This window comes from Pungitius pungitius, chromosome 10, assembly GCF_949316345.1.
Source record: "Pungitius pungitius chromosome 10, fPunPun2.1, whole genome shotgun sequence".
Taxonomy (NCBI): Eukaryota; Metazoa; Chordata; class Actinopteri; order Perciformes; family Gasterosteidae; genus Pungitius; species Pungitius pungitius.
Genome location: NC_084909.1, coordinates 19434639 through 19454870, shown reverse-complemented (window position 1 = coordinate 19454870; position 20232 = coordinate 19434639). Strand labels below are relative to the sequence as shown.

At 41.7% G+C, this 20232-nt stretch overlaps 1 protein-coding gene across 1 annotated transcript in view; it reads right to left on the bottom strand.

Moving 5' to 3' along the window:
• Positions 1–20232, bottom strand: part of dnah7 (dynein, axonemal, heavy chain 7) — a 58741-nt gene that overhangs the window by 28803 nt on the left and 9706 nt on the right. Inside the window, exons 20-35 of the mRNA XM_062564959.1 lie at positions 15997–16190; positions 14557–14755; positions 14274–14414; positions 13092–13304; positions 12904–13013; positions 11896–12064; positions 11475–11577; positions 10861–10988; positions 10255–10467; positions 9292–9390; positions 8310–8558; positions 7152–7301; positions 4847–5029; positions 3281–3457; positions 3025–3156; positions 1333–1554 (exon numbers count right to left, since the gene is read on the bottom strand). Of these exons, the coding sequence (XP_062420943.1) occupies positions 1333–1554; positions 3025–3156; positions 3281–3457; positions 4847–5029; positions 7152–7301; positions 8310–8558; positions 9292–9390; positions 10255–10467; positions 10861–10988; positions 11475–11577; positions 11896–12064; positions 12904–13013; positions 13092–13304; positions 14274–14414; positions 14557–14755; positions 15997–16190 (2682 nt within the window). The remainder of the gene's footprint in view (positions 1–1332; positions 1555–3024; positions 3157–3280; positions 3458–4846; positions 5030–7151; positions 7302–8309; positions 8559–9291; positions 9391–10254; positions 10468–10860; positions 10989–11474; positions 11578–11895; positions 12065–12903; positions 13014–13091; positions 13305–14273; positions 14415–14556; positions 14756–15996; positions 16191–20232) is intronic.

Below are 20232 nucleotides of genomic sequence, written 5' to 3'. Positions count from 1 at the left end.
ATTGTGTTGAACCGTACAAGCACGTTTTATGCCATTGAGATGTAAAATAAAATTGACAACAGCATCATTATTTGCTAATATGAAACCTTTATTTCACAACTATCTCTGACAAAATGATCTTGTGCAATGTGACAATTATAACTAATAATATATTTTTAAAAACAGTGAAAATACAATATACGATACCTTCTTTTCTTTCAAAATGAAAGAACTGGGCTGTATGGGGGGTTTACTTCTGTTCTTTGTTGACCATTCTCAGAGATAAAAAAGGAATTCACTGGGATTCATTTTAAAGTAGGCGTGTGAAGGGGGACAGTTTATTGAGGTCACACAAAACTAAAATTAAAAAAGTAATAACCTCTTCACCGACCGTCTTAGGAACATGATACAGGTATGTCTCTCTTCTAATTCACAAGCGGTTGATGTGGAATGTAGATTCTCCTGCATTTGTTGTCTGTCATTGGAGTAACGACGGCATGAACACAACTATTGTGTAACTTTTTTTAATTTCTTACTGTGATAGAGCGATGTTTATTTTTTGTTCCACTCTTAAATATAGAGATCAAATCTCATCCGTTCTCATGTGTTTTATTGATGCCTCGAAAGCTTTTGACTGTGTTAATCATTGAAAATTGTCACATTGTGAGAATTCTGCCCTAATGGTCTGCCCACCAGAAAATGCAAGTAAAATGGGACCAAAGTGTCATTTGGGGTGTGCACTGGTGTGCGACATGGAGGGATTTTGTCTCCAGTCCTTTTTTATATATATATTGATGATCTTGTCAAGCAGTTAGAAGCCTGTAATACTGGGTGCATGATTGGTAATGCCTTAATGAATCCTATTTTTTATGCAGATGATCTTGTGATTTCCAGCAGCTCCTTAATACATGTACTGTCTATGGTGTGGAACATGATTTAAAATACAATGCCAAAAAGAGTGATATTTTAGTTTGTAGAACAAAAGGGGACAGAATTCTAAAATTCCCTCATTTTAAATTGTCTGATTATTACCTAATTGCCTGTGATAAGGTAAGGAAAAATATCTTGGATATTTTATTACAGAACAGATGAACGATAATGATAATATTTATGGGAATTTCGTAAGATGCATGCACAAGCTAACATTCTTTTGCGCAAATTTGGTAAGTCGGCAGTATGTGTACAGAGACATACTGCACACTTGTGGGCCAATTATAAAAAAGCAAGTGTATAGCTAGCCCAAGTAGCTTATAATGATGTGAATATTACTAAAGAGGCCTAGATGGTGTAGTGCCAGTGAAATGTTTGTCACGTGGGAGTTATCACTTTCATCATCCACATCATCCGGCCTACCTCTTTAATGAAGCGGTACTGGTAGACTGTTCCGTCACTGGGCAGAGGCACTGTGAGCTGTTTAGGTGGAGTGTTGACAGTTGCCAGGATGCCATGGCGGGAGCGGGTCTTCTCACTTAGCGGGCCGACTAGGATCTCCCTGACCACAGCATCAAATTTGACTCGACCTGAATCGTCACAGCTGGCTCCCACTGACCACACCAGGCAGAACACAAAGATGCCCTTTGTGAAAGAAAAGAACAACTGTCACTGCGGTTTACATTTGTGGATAGAATGTGGACTTCGGACTATAAAACAACATTTCCTTATAGGCCCTTTTTCTTTATTATATTGTGTGATAAAATACCCCTTCCTTTCCAGCTGCATTCTTTGTATTTTCTCATGTTTTATAATTTTCAAATGATATTAAACTGTGGACCACAATCCCCAAAATTAACCAAATGGTCAAGGCGGAGTTTGTAAAAGCAAGAATCTTAAAAAATAGCAAGATACCTGAGCAAAAGATCCAAAATCCCTCTGCAAGGTCAGCGTTAACAGTCACATATCATTGCACGTACATGATAGTAATCATGTATTGACTATTGTACAGTGACCATGTTAATGCCTCAACTAATGTACAGATTACTTCAGATGAGCCAAAATAAATGGCTTTGTGGGCAAAACAGCTGGAATACTGTAGGAATTAGAAATAGCCTAAGATCCTCATGATAGCTCCTGCTGTTAGAAGGCTGATTAATTCAACACTTTGATAATGACTGGCTGAGAAACATTGGATAGTGGGTTGAAAGGCATTCATCAGAGCAGCGTGCCACAGGGGGATAATAGCAGTGCTGTCAAAAGAGGGGATTCAGAGGTAAAAAAAAAAAAAAAATCAATTTGAACTCTGGCAGGAAAGTGCTCATCTGCTAAACCTCCTCCACCCTTGTGTGGAAGCAGTTGGTGTAAAAGGGAAAAGGCAGGTTCCTTGGGCTTTACTGTATCTTTGTGTCTGCTGCTTGCCATAAGAAATTTAAATTGTTTGGGCATGTGTATTAATATACAGTACATCATTGGTCCATGCCTAAGATCATTGACCCATTGTTAACAATTTGGTAGTTTGAGTTTGCATCATTCTGAAACTAACACATACCAGCCACACAGCACGAGAGTGTCAAATTGGCCCTTTCAGATATTGGTATTTCACACTATATTTGGAAATTGCTGTTTTTCCCATTTATAGCTGCAAACAGTTTTTTACACCATCTAGCTAAGTTATTATTCTTACTTCTATTTTTTGTAGTCTTCCTAACATTACACATTCACGATATATGGCTTATTCAGTCAGTCTATTCTTGTTAGTCTCTATCATGATGGAGCTGTCTTGTGTAACTGGCTGCTTGTTTTTTCTTGCTAGACACCTTAGCGAACCAGTGATTTTACTCCAGGGCTGTTTTTGCAGAAGTATTGTTTCTAAAATCTCATGACTTTAGTACTGTATCAAATTGACAATTTGTGCAAGAGAGCAGAATGTTGCACCATGTACATTATGTAAATGTATGTAGCTGTGTGACCTCAATAATGTTGTCTAATAACCCATCATGGTAGTTTTATGATACTCTAGCTATTGGTGGATTTACATTTTCAATGAATATCTTGTTTTTGTTAATAATACTATAATTATATTTTTATTTAAAGCGTAGCGTGGACACAAACCTCCAACCATGAGCCAATATCTTTTTCATTCATCCTCTTCATCGCAGCCTCATTGTGAAACTCATCCATCATACAGTCCATCAGATTCATCAGAGACTTGACTAGATTGGTGTCGGAGGTCGGCGTAAGCTCCTGAAATCATGCGATCCAGAAGAGTTGTACTTAGTATCCACATTTTTGCAAATGTAGTTGTATAGATGTAGAGGTGAAAATCTTGCTTAAAGTAAAAATGTTAAAATTTCCCGAGGATCAGCACCTTGGTGGCCTTTTGAATGAGCTGGAGGCTGGCTGGCATCACGCGGTCAAAAAGGCCAGCGATGAGGTCTTTGTTGGCTGCATTGACTGTGGCGGGCATGGTATTGAGCCAGGACAGCATAAGAGGTCGCCAGCCAAGCATATGAGGCTCCATGTAGATCATACCACAGCGAGACACCTGCCACAGAACATGCACCACATCAGAAAACACTCATCTCCACCAAAAGGACAATCAATCAATAAGAACATTGTAGAGGTGTTGCATCAATAATATGAGCAAACATATATAGAGGTCATCCAAATAGATACATCTTATCGTCTACACTGGTCCATACTGAAAATGAGTCTTTGCTGCTTTTACAACTCACAACTGATCAAAAAACAACTTTTCAGAGGAGCATTTTAATGAGATCCGCTTTCTCAATTCAAGGAATATCTTCATGAAGGAGTGCAGGTAAAGTTAGAACACAGACAAAAGACGAAATAGACGAGCAGAGATGGGTGAAGGCATAATGTATGAGCTGTGGCTAAGAGAGTGCATGTGATGGGAGAGGAGAAAGAAAGAAGAAGAGTGGAGTTTCAAGATAATACATAAAGGGGAGAAAAATAACTTCTTTAGACAAAGAGAGCATGAGATGGGGGGGGGGGTGATGCCTTTGTATTCAAATTGAAAAGAGAAACAGATGTCAGGCTATAGAGAATCCAAAATAGATGTCTGTGTAATGAAACAAAGGATAACCAGGGAGATGTAAAGGTATTCTTCCGAGGTCTGAATGCATCGCAATCCAGAGCCTTTGTTACTGCCTCACAACCAAAGAACCATAACTACAAGAACGATATGTCTGTAGTGCCAGAAGCCTTTAGATGGAGTTGGAGTTTGTATCAAAAGGAATGGATCATCGGAATCTCTTTGTGTGCAAAGTTTGACAATCGACTGCATTTATTAAAGGTTCTTTGTTGGATCTCTCCTTTGAAACCCCTGGAGAAACGTCTGCACAGCTGGAGGCGGGTGTGTGTGTTATTCCCTGTGTGTTAGTATAATGTTTAACACTTTGCACCCTTAAAAAGGGATAATTAGAATTTCTTTAAGTGGGGTTGATAATTTCACAGTGGGCAAACCCTCAGTTTGGAAAAACAGGCAGGAGACAGCTAATAGAAGGCTCCCCTAAAACAATCAGTTTAAGAGTACAACACATTTTGAATAATATAACCCTGCTGTCAGAAAGCCTGTTCTGATTGAGGAAAAGATAGATAATGGCTTTGGTTCCCAAAGGCCACAGGACACCTATACCATAAACACTAATGATACCTTGCAGAACACATGCTGACCTTCTTGATCGGTGAGTTTGTTTGTGTTATCATGCAACTAACCCTTTAAAAATAAAAAAAATCAATGTTTTTGTCAAAGGGAGTCTCGCGGCTTTGAGTTGGCTAAAATACATCCTGCTGCATCCCCGATTTGCCCGTGGCCTGCTTCTCCGCACCTTGGTCATCTGCTGCAGGTGATTCACCGGCTTCGGATGAGCACCCAAATTATTCCTTTAATAAAAGAAAAGGTGCTTCTCACCGTGGCAGGCGATGCCACCTCCAGGTCCATGGGCTCAAAGATGAGGCTCATTTGCGGTGACATCTGAATGATCTCACCGCTCATCAGACACAGCTTCTTGTTGTCGTCGAGTACCGTGTTCATGTTCTCGATCCACACGGCGTCCACCGGGCCGTCAAAGATAAGCCATTTCCTGTCTGGGCTCTGAGAGATGGAGGAAATATGCTTTCTTAACACCCTGAGGGAACATTTCCATCTATGGCAAAATTACACATACATACATACATACATACATCAAAAAGGTTATAGCCAGCATGATAATATTGAGCCTATTTTTGACCCTGTTGGTTTGTGTTCCTTATGTATTGTAACACAAACACATACCCATATCATATTAACTAAAGTAAAGCCGTGCAAAATGGTGTGATGCTTGATGTTAAGTTTGCTTGACCTTTGATGAAAAGGAAGGATGAAAGGAAGGATGCGTGGATGTTAGAAGGCACAAAGAAAAAGACAGTCAGCCAAAGACACCTTTGAACCCTTGGGAGGTGTTTTACTTTTGACAAAAGACATGCTAAATTTACCAGAAGGTTGGCCACCGCAGGGCTTGAGTATTCCTGGGACTTTAAGGTTTAGAAGAAGAGTTTAAGTGCATAAAACCTGGTTTATAAATATGCTGACTTCTAAGCACACACACTAAGAGGAATCCCTTTGCAAACTTCCAAGGTCACAAACAACCCCCCTGTGCCTTATAATTTAAGCAGAGCATGTTAGCTCAATGAATGAAATTATCACCTACACACCGTCATAATAGAGGTTGACAAAGAGCGTCAATTCTCCAGTTAAATGGGCTGGCAAGAGCTGTGTTTTAAATTGATTTGTTGTAATATAAACAAATGGATGTCTGGGCGAGGGCCATCTGGTCCTCATGAGGAAAGTGAGTATACTGTAATGTAATGATGTGACAAAGAGCATTGGCAGTGACTAAAATAAATAAAATGAATTGTATGTATGTAACTGTATTTTATATACTACACTGCTGCTAACTTCAGATAAGCGCCCCAAAAAAATGTATTTAGAAAAATGTGATTCAGAAAAAGGAAGCAAAACAAAGACAGACTTTCGACCCGGGGACAAAAATGACGAGCCATGTTCTCGTTTTCCATTTTCATTACCAGTATGTACTGCCTTGGCTGTCATAACCACTGCTCACACTCATTCATTGACAAGAACAAAAAACAATTTGTAAAATGACAACTTCATTTGGAAACAATTTGTGAAAAGGGCAAACAAATGATTTTCCATTATGACATTCCTCCAATGCCATCTGAAAATCTTCCGCCCATGTGTGTCGAAGAATGGAAATACGTTATTAAAGATCTAAATTTAACTAGACAGGAGTATGTTTCTTTTGTTTACCCTGTCACCGGAGCCTATCTTTCTACGAGCTTGAAATGAATAGGAACATCTTGCCTATTTTACAGCGAACGCCTCCTGCTTGCACAGCTGCATCTAGCATGAAACATTTGAGTGTGATCGACTCTGACCACATCTGAACGTTAGTTCATGCAACAGCAGCATCATTCTACATATTGTAGCATGCATGGTTTATTTTGAGGAGACATTCTGAGGTAGTCACAGAAGCAGCTTTTTACCCAAAGGCACAGGTGAGACAGAGGTTAAGAGAAATACTTTTTGCTTTGACCGGTGACACAAAGTTGCTACAAATGCCTGTTTCCATGGGGACTGCATTTACAGGAAATGATACGTGTCATTTTTTGACTAATTGTGTTTTTTGGCAAGTTTTGAACAGGAAGTAGGACTATATGAATAGTTTATATTCATATTCATATTCATTCATATAGATTATATGAATGTGTTCACTTCACCAGTGTGGTTACACTGCATTCCCAGGGCTGTGTATCCAAACGGTGCAGGTCGCGTTCACCTGTATGAGGGCGTTTAGGAGCTTGTCTTTGGATCAACATGCTGTCTCACAGGTCCTAGTACAGTGTTTCTCAACTAGTGGGTCGCGGGCCGTTGCATGGAAAAAGAAAAAGTAAAAAAAAAGTGAAAAAAAAAATTCATCCTGGGATTTTATTTTGAAGGGACTTTCTCTCGACACCGCCAGCGAACGCGGAAGCACCCCCCACCCCCCGTTGACCGATCGAATTGGGTCGCGGCTCGTCATTAAAGGGGTAAAAGGTGGGTCCCGGAGCCAGACAAGTTGAGAACCACTGTCCTAGTAGACTGTGTTTGTTGGCCTGTTGGAGTGCGTCTTAACCTAAATCTGTTTGAACCGACATGTTCTGGGCAAACACCTCACCTGGGAGGAAGCGAAGACTCTGTAGCTGACGGCGAGGATGCCATCGGACCACTCGTGGGAGACGGGGTCAAACTGGCCATACAGCTGTCCCATGGTGATGGATTTGGGATTGATAACTGTGATCTGCACCTTGTTTTCATCCATCAAACCCTGGTGTAACAACCACATGCATACAAACAAAGCAAACCATCACACAAGCTATCAGAAATACAGTTTACAGGGATGTCATCAAAAGACAAAGAATGCATCGACAATTGGGAAATGATAGATGCACGTAAGAATATTTTACTTCATAGGTAGCAAAGTAGCAAAACAGTGGAGATAAACTTTGAAACCGGGCTCTGAGACTCATTAATTGCTTGGAATATGTGACAGGGCTTCTGCTAACTGAGAGAAGACCAACAGCGTTCTAGACATTGTGTCACTTTGAGTTAAAAACAATGAGAAAAACAAGCTGCAGAAGAAAAAAAGGCCAAGAACAAAAGGAGAGAGATGGGAGGCGGCGGGCGGTTGGACATGATCAGTGACAGGGATGAGGATGATAGATGTGGCGTTCCCAGGCGCTCCATCAGCAGGCCTTCGCCTGTCTCCTTGGTGGGATGCCTCTCAGCCCTCTCAGCCATGTAAATACAACAAGTCACTTCTACTCTTCTCTGTGAGATCGATAACAGCTAAACAAAGACTACAGCTCTGACAAATCGGATGGATGTGTTTACTCGGGGAAATACATGTAGCTCAGAAAAGCCTTGGATATTGGTTGTAACACATATTTTTACCTGACAGGAAAGCTTGTATGATTTTGTTTTCTTTTTACTGATTGAGCAGGTTCATGTCTCAAGGACACAAGAAACGCCGTCAAAATACGCAATACAGCACATTTAAAAAATGCATGGCTAACCATGAAATAAAGTGCTTAAAAGTAGCTATTGATCAAGAGTGTGCCACGTAAGGAACAATGTAACACAGTAAGATGAAGCACAACTTCCGGCCTGTCGTGGAACTTTCATCCACTTCTTTCAATGTTATTGTAATTCAACGTTTCCTTTCCAGTCTCTCCAACCATCACGTGTAGCGTATCCATCATTTCATTTTCTTAACTCTTATTGTCAGCGGATGGGGAGCACAGCATCAACTTAAGATTCGGACAGGAGATCCTACCTTTTCAAAAACGTCATGGAGGGCTGCTGCCAGCACACGATAGGCGCTGGTTTTGCCCCCGAAGGGTTCCCCCACCAGCATGAAACCATGCCTCACTTGCATCATCTCAAAGATCTGCATGATTTTCTCAGTGAAGAATTCTGTGACTTGCAGGTTCATGCTCTGGCAGTTTTCCTCGATGGCCTCCAGCAGGATGTCGTAGTTTCTGTGTGGAAGCTTGACCCCCGGGAAGAGGTCAGAGGTGATGCCCTGGGATGGAAAGGCAAAGTGGTCGGGAGAACAGTCAGGGCAGCTGAATGAGCTTAAAGCTACAACGAGGGAATCACGAAGGGTCACATTTGGTCCCTTTGTGCCTAAGCACAACACCCTTTGGATAACCTCACGTTAATGACAAAATGCCCGACCAGTTCCAGTTCTCCCATATCTCCCCTCCCAATATGGCCTGGGTCTCCAGCAGCACGGCGAAGCTCGACCCCGGCAGCCAGAAGAGAACCTGCTGCCAAACTCTGAGCTCACCTCCACCCATCAGAGCTCTGACAGCAGGTCCAAGGTGACTCCATTTCTGGGTCAGTGAGCAGTTTGCTGGTCCAGAGGCCCCGCTCTACTCTCAGGAGCTTCTGGTTAGCCTCTGTGCCATTAGGTGCTTTGTTTGATTTAGCAAGGGAATTAGAGAAGATGACATTGAGCCATTAAGAATATCTACAATACACAGTTTTGTTGTATTAAATTGAAAGTGTTTCATAATCAGTTAAAAGTAGTAACTTTAAATATAGTTTGAAACAACATACAATGGAAAAACACAAGCCAGCACATGCACACACATACGCACACACAATCTAGTCGAATGTTCTGACTCAAACAGACTTAAATTGTCGTTGTGCATCACGGCTCTGAATGAACTGACTGGAATTAACATGGGCTGACATCACTTGATGTGTATCGCTCCATTAATCAAGACAGGAGGAGCCCCATTCTATCGCACCTCAAATAGCTTCAGATCATGGGCCAGAAACTTGGGCAGATTGACATCAATAATGGATCTCAGCAGCAGGGTGTCTTCATTCTCTTCTGGAAAAGTGAGCTAACCGCAAGAAGGAGAGATACAGAGAAGGATGACAAATGAGAAGCAGTCATTTGTGAAGTCTGTCTGAGCAACATGCAACATGAGAATCAAAGTCGCAGGTCTAAGCGTCGACATGAAACCTCTGTTTTCCGAAAGAAAATTCTAAAATAAAGGCAGCAACCCTAACCCTGTGAAGAATAGAACCGAATGAAAGAAAGCCTCTGCATGCTGCATAAGGTCACTCGATGCCCGTTGATGAGTGTCTCTGAAAGCCAAAGCGACAGCTCTGTTCTTCCTCTCTAACACATCACCGCTATCAGTGTTGTGTTTGGAAAATAAGGAAGTTTGAGAGGAATTGTCACTGTCTAAAAGATTAGTGCTGTGTCAATGGGTACAAACTAAGTTTCAATTGTGCACGCAATCCAAACACCCATGTGTAATCCAGCCCTACTTAAATAGACAGACCAACAGGCTTTTCTGCTTTAAAACAGTAACTTAATCTGTTTTTAAGAAGAGGGGGAACATTGCATGTTTGCCTTTTTACTTTCTTGGAACTTCTTTCATCAACGCAGACTGAGCAAAAGTTGAGAAATTGTTGCACCCCAATATTGCCTTATTGTCTTCCTAATCTAAAATGCGTTATTTTTGTTGTGTTTTCTTTTCTGGGCGCAGGGAGTCTAGCAAACCTATTTTTGTTTGTGTAGATATGTTTAAACTAATACAAATTTTATTTCCACAAAATTAAGGGAACAGAATAAAAAAAAAAAAAAATGAAAAACAGACATTCTCTGTGGGAAGAAAACAAAATGATACCGTGGCAATATATTCAGGTAAAGGAACAAAAGAGTTCCGCCACATTAAAGTGAAGCGGTGTTGTGATACCTTGAGGTTTCCAGCTGCAGTAAGCACAGACTTGACAGCCCTCATCCCGTAGTCGTAGTGATGCTGTGAGGACAGCTGCTCCGAACACAGTCGGTAAGTGGCCACGATTTTCACCGAAAGGGGCCGCGCAGTCACAAAGCCACACGAGTAGAGTACGATCTCTGCGATCATGGCGTAGTCCGGCACCATCATAGCAACAGTCCTAAAAAGAGCCTGGTGAGAGAGAGACACATTTTGCTGTATGGAACGATCTTCATTTGTGTACGCAATTACGCACAAGGAACATCAGCAACGTTAGTTCCTAAAATATTTAATGGGGCAAAAGATTAGTTCTGTTTCCTCCAAGGTTAAAACATTTTCAAATTTGTAGTTTTGCTGCCTAAATGTCCAACAATATCCTCAGCAGGGAAATTTCTGCTTGCCTGGGAAACGTTCCAGTCACCGAAAGCAGCCTCACTAATCATTCAAGTTAAAGAAAACACTTTTTGGCTGACATAGACAGCCTAGAATATAATATTTAAACAACATACACAGATAAAATAGATAGGCCTTCATTTGAGCTACTCATTCAAACTCTGCATTCGTCAAGTTGTCCTTGTGCTGTACCTTGAGGTTGTCTGGAAGCTCGGAGCGCCCAGCGTAGCCGGGATTCATAGTGATGAAGACAGCGCAGGAGGGGTCCAGTTTAAGCTCAGTCCCTTCAAACATCAGCATCTCAGCATGGGTAGCAATTCCTGCACACACCAATGAGGGAAGGATACCGTTTGCTTTTGAATGGTCCATTGTGTCTTTTTGACTCTGATGGGACATTTTAACAGAGGAGTGCTGTGTTTAAAAGGTTTGCACTATTAGAGGATCAGCGTGCTCCGGTACACTGTCTCTTTGGACACCCTGAGGTGCATGAAATGTACACACCTCGAGGCCTACAAAGACACAAATGTTCACCAAACCCAGTCAGCTCTAAAGCCTACTGTGAAAAATAATTTCAGAATTTCCTTTTGAGCAAAGAAACATCTTCACACCCCAGTGGTTCTTGACTCTTATGACACAAGGCGCTCAAAGCCCGTAGTACACACAGGACACGCTGCTATGAAGTTCTACTTGCCAGCCAACACAAATTGTTTCAGCTTTGTGTTGATTTCCACTTGAAGTTTAAAATCTGAGAACGCCGCATCCAAAATGTGCTTCGGTTACACTGCAAGAAAAAACCCAGCACAAACCTCTCTGTATGGTGAGAATCTGTTGAGCCACCACAGACAGCACCTCCAAGTCAATGCGGTTAAACTCATCAAAGCAGGCCCAAGCGCCGCAGCACAAAAGGCCCTGGTCACACACACACACACACACACACAACTCAATAATACAAATTCACATATAAGTATATATGAGAGAGTTTTGCCTGGGTATGTGAGAGCTATTTCAGTATGAAGAGTGGGAGGACATTTCAGCAGGGTGTAAACAGTTTCAGTGTAATCAAAAATAAGATGTTTGCAATCAGTTATTTTGGCTCTTTTCAGCTGCAGCAGTATCGGAAGACGGGGTGGGAGGGGGTACACAACCTAGGAATGTCCTTACAGAACTATTACAACTTGTTTCAATGGTGGTGTGTGTTGCATCTATGGCGAGAGAGATTGCACTCACTTTAAAGAACTTCCCCAAAGCGATGTAGTCCAGTCCGTCAGAGCAGTTGAAGACCACACACTGCTTGGCTACAGCTTTGGCCAAGTCTTTGGTTGTCTCTGTTTTTCCTGTGCCAGCCGGGCCCTCCGGGGCCCCTCCCAGATGGAGGCTCAGGGCGCCAAACAAAGTGCTGAAGTAGGGGAACACACCTTTTGGTCTGTCAGCGATTTGAGCAATTCCTCACAGCACTTTGTCTGTGTGTGTGTGTGTGTACTCTATACATATATACAGACACACGTCAGAATAACTGCGCTTCAGCCCGATGGTAAAATATTGAAGTGCCTGAGAGCCTCTCTGCAGGTAAGCTGTATTATGGAAGGTGCCAGCTTTTGAGTGCTTGACTTTTTAGACACACTGAAAACACATTTTTCTAAGTAAGGTAGTATTTGTTGCTGTTGTCATAAGCCCTCTATATTCATATAATCTAGCACCATTTGGATGTGTTTTGATTGACTCGCGGTATTAAGGTATGCACTGTATTATTACTCTTTAATAATGTTAAATTAATATAATAATAACCCAAAGCTGTTGATATTGTTGTTGTAACCCAACGCACTGATCAGCGAGGGGCCATTGCCAGACAAAGCAGATCCATTTAGCCTCGCCTCATGGAGACAGTTGCAGGTGGAGAGGTGTGGCAGTAACTGGGTAGCATCGTGCACTAACAAAGAGGTTTGATGAACATTATTATTATTATAATTATTTCCAGAAACACGGTAAGGAAGAACTCCTGGGCAGCTCAGCAACAGTGTTGGGACCAACATGAGATGAAGAAGAAAAGGACAAAGGGACGTCTTGCATGCAGCCTAATAAAGGAAGGTGATTGGTTAATACTGCGGTAAAAGTAGAGACCTACGACTTAAAGTTTGTAAAGTCATGATTAGACGGTCGAGGCTTTGAGCTGCAAGCATCTCACACTTGTGAGCTACAGACAAAGACAGGCAGTGAGCGCTCGCTTCGTAGCTTTACCGGTAGCAGCGGTCAGTGAGCGGGGTAATAACCAGACGTGGAGTGTTGCCCAAGTATTCATAGCCGTAAGGCAAACCGGCGTTGATCATCTTGGTCTGGAGGTGGTTCTCCTGTACAGGGTGGCAGGTCAGGGTTCAATCACAAAGTATCTACACTAAGTTAATAGGTAAATTGCCCCTTTCACATACCACCCAGTAGTAGCGCAGTTGGCTGAGCCACTCAAAGTCGTTCTCGTCGCTTATCCCCTTCTGCACCAGCGTGGCAAGCACGTCCCTGCCGTGGACGTCGAGCACAACGAGGGCTCCGAGGGTCACCCGGTTCTGTTTGGACAGCTTGCCACGTACAAGTGCCACAATGTCGTCAATCTGTCTGTTGTTCTGGTCCAGGTAGGCATTTAGCGCCTAAAGGGAGAGAGGCGTGGTTAAAGAAGAATTTAGTGAGGAGAGGACGCCATCAAGACCACATCTACAAACTGAAAGGTCGCCAGTTCTGAACCATCAAATCCGTCACAGTGAAGATGTCCCCCAGAAAAACCACACACTTTTGTTCTCTTCTATCTGCTGGCTGAGCATGATGAAAAGGTGTTTTCCACTCTAACACTAAATGGAATTGCAGGACTGCAGTCCTCGGTTGGCTACGTGTACAAAATTAAATGTGGCAGCTTATCAGATGTAGGTGCTCTTCATTTGATGTGACAGATTTAATACACTTCAGTCTCTGTTCAACGGCTGAAAAATTTTGAATTAGATGGTTGCTTAGAGCCACCGGGTCGGTCATTACTGTAAGTGACACATTCATTGAATGGTAATCACTTTCTAACGCAATTTATCCGAGACTAACCACTGTGGTTTAACTCATGTTGGGAACTTTGTAAATCTTTTTATTAGGGTGTTTCTCATGCACTGTCTGACATAAAATACTTACACCCAGTGTATGTTACTATGGTTACAGCTTTGATACTGACATGGAACATGATAACATATTCAGGATGAAGTGTTCCAAAAAACATGTTTATTTGCTCTTTAAAAGAATACTGGGAATATGGGATGACTATATGCAGATATGTATACTAAGATGAATCATAACTTGGATGACTTAAACTTACCAAAATATAAAAAAATAAATGAGTGCCATGAAGGAGCTATTTTCTAAACAGATGGTCTTTTTGAGGATTCTTGAAACCCTCCAAAAAGCAGAACAGCTTTTCAAGGAGATTTCAAAGGGATGTATCTTGTAGAAAAATGTTCACTTTGACGTTACATTTAAGCCCCAGAACTGAACATCTGTAGGAAAGATCCCCGACCCTAAATACGTAAACTATAAGTCAGAATCCGTAAGCATGTAAAGAACTATAATGAACTGTTGCTCACCTTTTGTCCTGAAGTAATGGCTTCATGAATATCCTTCGTCCAGTAGACCTGTGAGACGCACAGCACGGTCTGGCCCGGCCAACCAAGCACCCAATCCATCCTTGACTCAACAGGGTACGCCTTGATTGCCTCCCCAATTACCTACAATAGACCACAAGGGGTGGGCAGAGGTTTTAACTTTCTGGTACCGGAATCAAGGAAGACATTAGAAATATAATGGGGAGAAGCCTCGGAAAGTCTAGACACAAAAGTCCAAAAAGCACAACAACAATTGACACAACACCTTCTGCAGGGAGGCCATCATGCCCTTCTCGAGTTCCAGCAGCCACAACTCCACCTGACCCCTGGTTTTGGACGTGGAAATGATGTCCTGCAGCTGCACTATTTCGCCATCACTGCTTTTCATGTGGGTGATGTCCAGCTTTCTAGTGAACACCACGCTAGCGATGCCTTCAAAGCACTTCTTCAGATGGGGCTGCACTCTGGATGGGAGTGAGGCGAGAATAGAGACTCACTTTTTAATTGTTCTTATTATAGGTAACCAAGAGAGCGGAGGTGGTTTAGCACACCACATCAATACAGAGTGTGCATGTGGTTTTACCCCCTTTACGACATAACAGAGTTATGATGCACCATATTTAAACGCGCGCCCCCCCCCATCGCCGAAGATTGCAGACATGAAGCATTAAAAGAAGAACTGTGTCATTAAGAAACTTCTTATTCTTACTGTCCCTGATCACTGTCTTTTTTACCCTTTATATTTGTGTATAGCAAACAAGGGTACCTTAAATCAAGCTACTATTTCCAAGGTCACAGATTAAGATAGACCGTTATTTAAAGTTACTCCTTGAAAGGTCCATGAACTACTTAAGAGTTGCTTTTTTATGTTAATAATATTCCTTTTATAACATTTAAGGACTTGAACTACTAAAAGTTGACTCTCATTCACCAATATGTTTATCTACATTTCACACCATGTCTTGGGATTTTTTAGTGGTGTGAATCCTACTTATTATTGCCAAGTTTTCTTGAATGTCACACAGTTAACAAATAATTCCCTCTAAGTCTCTGTGGCTTTTTCATCAGAGACATTGAAAGTCTCACAATGCCATTAACACAAGCATTAACGGTTTGGCAAATGCATGCCTCGCTTTCTCTACGTCCCCCTCTCGTCGGTCTAGCACTGCATTCAGGGGCCGATGACTGAAATTCATGCTTTCCCAACACTACATAGCCCTCTGTTCCCTTCGTTACACAAGAGGTTGTGACTGTCCGCATCTCTGCTGATGAGATGACAAGTCCCAGAAGCCAAGAAAGGAATAAAGGGATGTTAGAGTGAAAAAGAAAAGAGAATATCTTCGGTCTGGATTCACATTCATTATTTACCAAACGCCTCTGGGTGAAAATAAGACACGGTTAGCTTATCAGTAAGGACTGTGGGGGCTGAGTGTGCATGCTAGTTAGCGGTTTCAAAAGAAGAAATGACAGTGTTATCCATTTTCTAGATTTACTTCTTCTTTCCCATGACACATCTCAGTCTGTTTTATGGACGGTGGTCTGGTAGACTCCTGAAGAAAACTCATGTATTTTACTTGAGGCCAGCTATGGTGCTGCAAACCATGGCCACTACTGTCAGGGTAGTCCAACTGTACACAACTATTCTCTTAACATAATGATAGATATACTTTTGACTGGGTGATGCCTACATGTTTTAGCTGCTTACCTTGTAGGGTCTTTAGTCTCTGAGAGGATATCCAGCAGCTCCTCATTAGACAGGAAGAAGAAGCGTGGGAAATAGAGTCGCTTCTTCTCCAGGTAGTTATTAAGACCTTTGAGGATCATCTCCAGGAGCTCATTGGCCTTTTTCAGCCTCCCCAGCATCTGGTCGATGGTTATCACCACCAACACGTGCTTGTCCTGAAACAGGCGGTTTAGTTTCAAGCGCAGGTTAGCATTGGTTAACTGGTTAAAGTTAACTTTAGCAATGATTTCTGTGCTACAACACTAACATGGGCTCTTTCATTTTACCAGAACAATTAGTCAGCAGTGTTAGAATACAGTCCGCTGTATTCTAAACACATTAATGGATGTGTTTTACTAACTTTCATTAGACAATGGTGAATAGGCACCTAGTACCTCATTGTTTTCTGTAAGTTTCACATTTAAGACTGCAGAGCTATTGGATCATTCAAGGCCTACATGCAAGAAAGTTGTGATTTGAATCACAGGTAGTGTACATTCCTGACTTCAGCACTATGACTAATCGGCATGTATGTGATGCACAAAGACATTGGTGAATCAAGGAAACATGTGAGAGCAAAGATGTTTGTTGTGTTAATTATTTTTCCAACACTGCCCCGCTGCCTTGAAGGCAACACTGACGCACAACATCCAGCCCCACTTGTCACACAGCAGCCCCGAAGAAAATCTATGACAGGACAGCAAAGGAGATTTCACCTGATGGCCTGTCACCTATGAAATATTCCAGCTCTGACATCATATCATGTGTACACAAACTCAATATCTTCTGGCATTATCAGCCCCAGAAAGTGACTTGTGAAAAAAGTCCATCCAATCGCAGAGGTTGGCCCGTGACTGTCTGGACCTGGTGGGTGATTCTAAAAATGTAGGTGGATGTTATTCTCAGAACGGAGTAAAAGAAAACAAAGAAAATAGCTAAATGAAGATGAAAATATTGTGTAGTCAAGGTAAAAAACATGCAGGAACATGAGATGCCATCTCTGCTTGATCTTCCTCCGCAACAGAAAAGTATCTTTGCTACTCGACAGGGTTTTAATCACCACCAACCACTCCAGCGCTACGCTTATGAACAACATAGCTTTAGCGAATGGAAACAATAATACAAACTTCAAGGGGAAGCAGCTGTTGCAGTTAATAAAGCAAGCTTACAGAAGGGACGGTGTACTTTCATCTTTGTTTGATGTAATCAATTTGCCTTGAGTCTGATTTTGCAGGATGCGAGAGTTTTCACATCTCCTAGCAACGTGCAGACAGAAAACCCTCTCCAAATCAATAAATATCTCAATAGAAATTTTTGGTGTAGATGGAAATTTAAAAAAGAGAGATTGTGATGATGCTAGAATGCTGCTACAATGAAGTCAATAACATGAGAAAAATATGTACGCAGCAGTTATTCATCGGTGGTCTATTCAAATGTGCTCTAGAGAAAAAAAAGCTTGCATCGCTTTGACAGGGTACAACTTCTGATTTGCATCAAGTGATGCTCCCTGTCCGCGGAAAAGAGGGGCAGCCACTGAAAGATCATTTAAATCAGGTTCCAAAACGCAAAGAGTATCTACAATGAGATACAAAATATTTCGGATCTTTTATTATTAGCTTTTGATTTCCCATGATGATTTAAGTGGAAGTAGCAGCCGTAGCCCAGGCAAAGGTGATTTTTCCCCCCTGTGGGCTCAGCATATGATACATGTATTAAACAAATGGTACGAATAAGGGATCAACATCTTCTTTTTATAGGCAATTGTTCGTAGAGAAATCTTAAATTACACTAACTACACTTCAAAAGCTAAATTAAATGATCGAGCTTTGACAGTGTTTCAGTGGAATGTCCAATTATACCGGCTAAGGGTGTCTGATTGATGAACAGTGATTCTAGCTTTTCTTAGATTTCATCAGGACAACGTAATAACCGGGCTATTTTTATATTGAGGCTGCCAGCGGAAAGCTATTCATGAGAACAGTAAAAGGATAACAATGCTCTAATGCATGTATTATGCGTGATAATGTGGGCTTTATGCACCAAACAGATGGCGTCACTGGGGAAAAGCAACTGTACGCAGCTGATATGGCAGGTTTGGAGTCTGTGTAGCTAAAAAATATATATATATAATCGAAAGAGTACTTTATTTCTCTGTTCCAACCTGCCACACAGCACACATCCATGACAAATAATGTTCTGTTCAGTGCACATCTTGCAGAGCATCATATCTGCATGAGTGTGATATCAAGTGAAATACTCTTTTGCTGACTACGGTGATGTATTGGCTGAATACATCAGCCTATTAGTCCACAATATATCAGTCATCTTCTTCCTCCAATCCTCAGCTCGTTAGAGGGGTCAAAGGTTCAGTGTGCGGCGACGTTGAAGGACAGCTGGTCCACAGGAATGAGTCTTTTAAATTCATTTTGGCCCTGTTCATTTTTTTATATTTTTATTTTCGGCAAATGTCTTGCAGCACTACATACGTGACACATTAAACGAGGGAGAGGCTGTGAGCTGCTGGATGACGAGTGGATCTTGAGCAGCTCCTAGCGGTTCGTCTGATAACCAAAGCTCGGCCGGTGAAACCCAGGAGTGACTTTCTCATTAAATCACAGAGCCGGTAACAATGAAAAACCCTTCTTCAGTGTCTAGACCCAGTGAAGTAAATAAGCGGCTGTGTTTGATCTAGTTGCTCTAGTTTGCATTATACCCATGAGGATAACGTGTTGTAACAAAGACGCCGTTTTGCAATGCTAAATCATATAGCACATCAATAGTAACTACACGTACTGGGAATGTGTTCTTAGTGCGTTTGTCCAATAAAAGGATTTATGTTTGACAAGGGACCTCAATATCAGTATTTTACAAGCCTGTTCGTTTCAATCTTCATTAATTTGTATTATTTATGATGCAATCATAAAATAATAAAATTATATTATAAGGTAGATTATAGTCCCAGTTTATTAGTATATGTAATTATGTCTTTTCTAACTTTGCTGTAATTTAAAAGAATGATTTCCCAGTATGCATAAAGTATTTAGTTAGTTGAACTGACCTTGACGGAGCAAAAAAATCAACAATCCAGATATTTCTTCTAGGCTGTATTGCTATTATAAATCTAGTGTTCTGGGGTGAGCTGTTTTGTTCTGGAGGAATCGGTCAGAGATCTCTGACTTTAATGCAATATATTGGAACTGCACGGCTTTCGGCTTGTTTCATGTAGGAACTCTGGTTGAAAGAAAAGAGTTCCTACACAAAATGAACAAATAACTGGGTCATGATTTCTGGAAAGAGACATTTCAAATGAGTTTCGTTTTTTTTACCACCCCAGCACCAAAAGCCTTGAGCTATCATATAGAACGAAGCAACTTACATTTGGGGGTGAACTGTGGCTATTTAGGTCTCTAAAATATTGGAAAAACAATCATTTCTGCAGTTGGATTAGTGCAAATGCAAGTGTGTGCACACAGCTCAGAGTGGAGAGGACAGTACGCGTGCACATCTGCATGTGCAGGCTGCCTGTCCCTTGGTGACCTCATTTTCTTTGTGGCTCAGTGCAGCCCTGCCCCCTCCAGACAAAATCCATAATTCCTATTTGATGGTGCAGTCAAGCTGAGCTTTCTGTGGGACACTGTCTGAAATTGATGTGTCTCATTTCAGGTCTACTGAGGACGCCAATTACCCTTTGGAAACTCTTTGAGGATGCTAGTGCAACACTCTCCAGCCTCGCTCTGTTGTTTCCGTCTTGCCCTCGGTCCCCTTTTCTACCGATTCCTTCCCTCTCTGCACGGCCTTTTCCTGCTTCTACTGTACGCCGCTGAGCTGCTGGTTCTCCTCCATATTTCATTCTCACCCTGCTGTGCTCTGTGTTATTGTTACTTTCCCCACACTGACTTCATCATAGAAGTCGGCGCTGTGTGTTGATTTCGGTCAAATTAATTGACCGGTAAACTTTTTTAATCAGGCGTGCAGAATGTCACTGTTTCTAACGATTGGTTCTTCTTTTTTTCACATTAGCGAAATGTGTGGTGCAGTTACAGAGGATCATTATAATAGTTGTGTGGAAATAACTACAACTCTTTTGCAGTGAATGGCCCTGTGCCGTCAATAGCACAATTTGATTGTTGGATGTGTTCCTGGTCAACCAAGTTTTAATTGGCTGCCTCTATGCTTTTTTTCTCGTATATTCTTGAAAAGAATGGCACCATGTGCTCC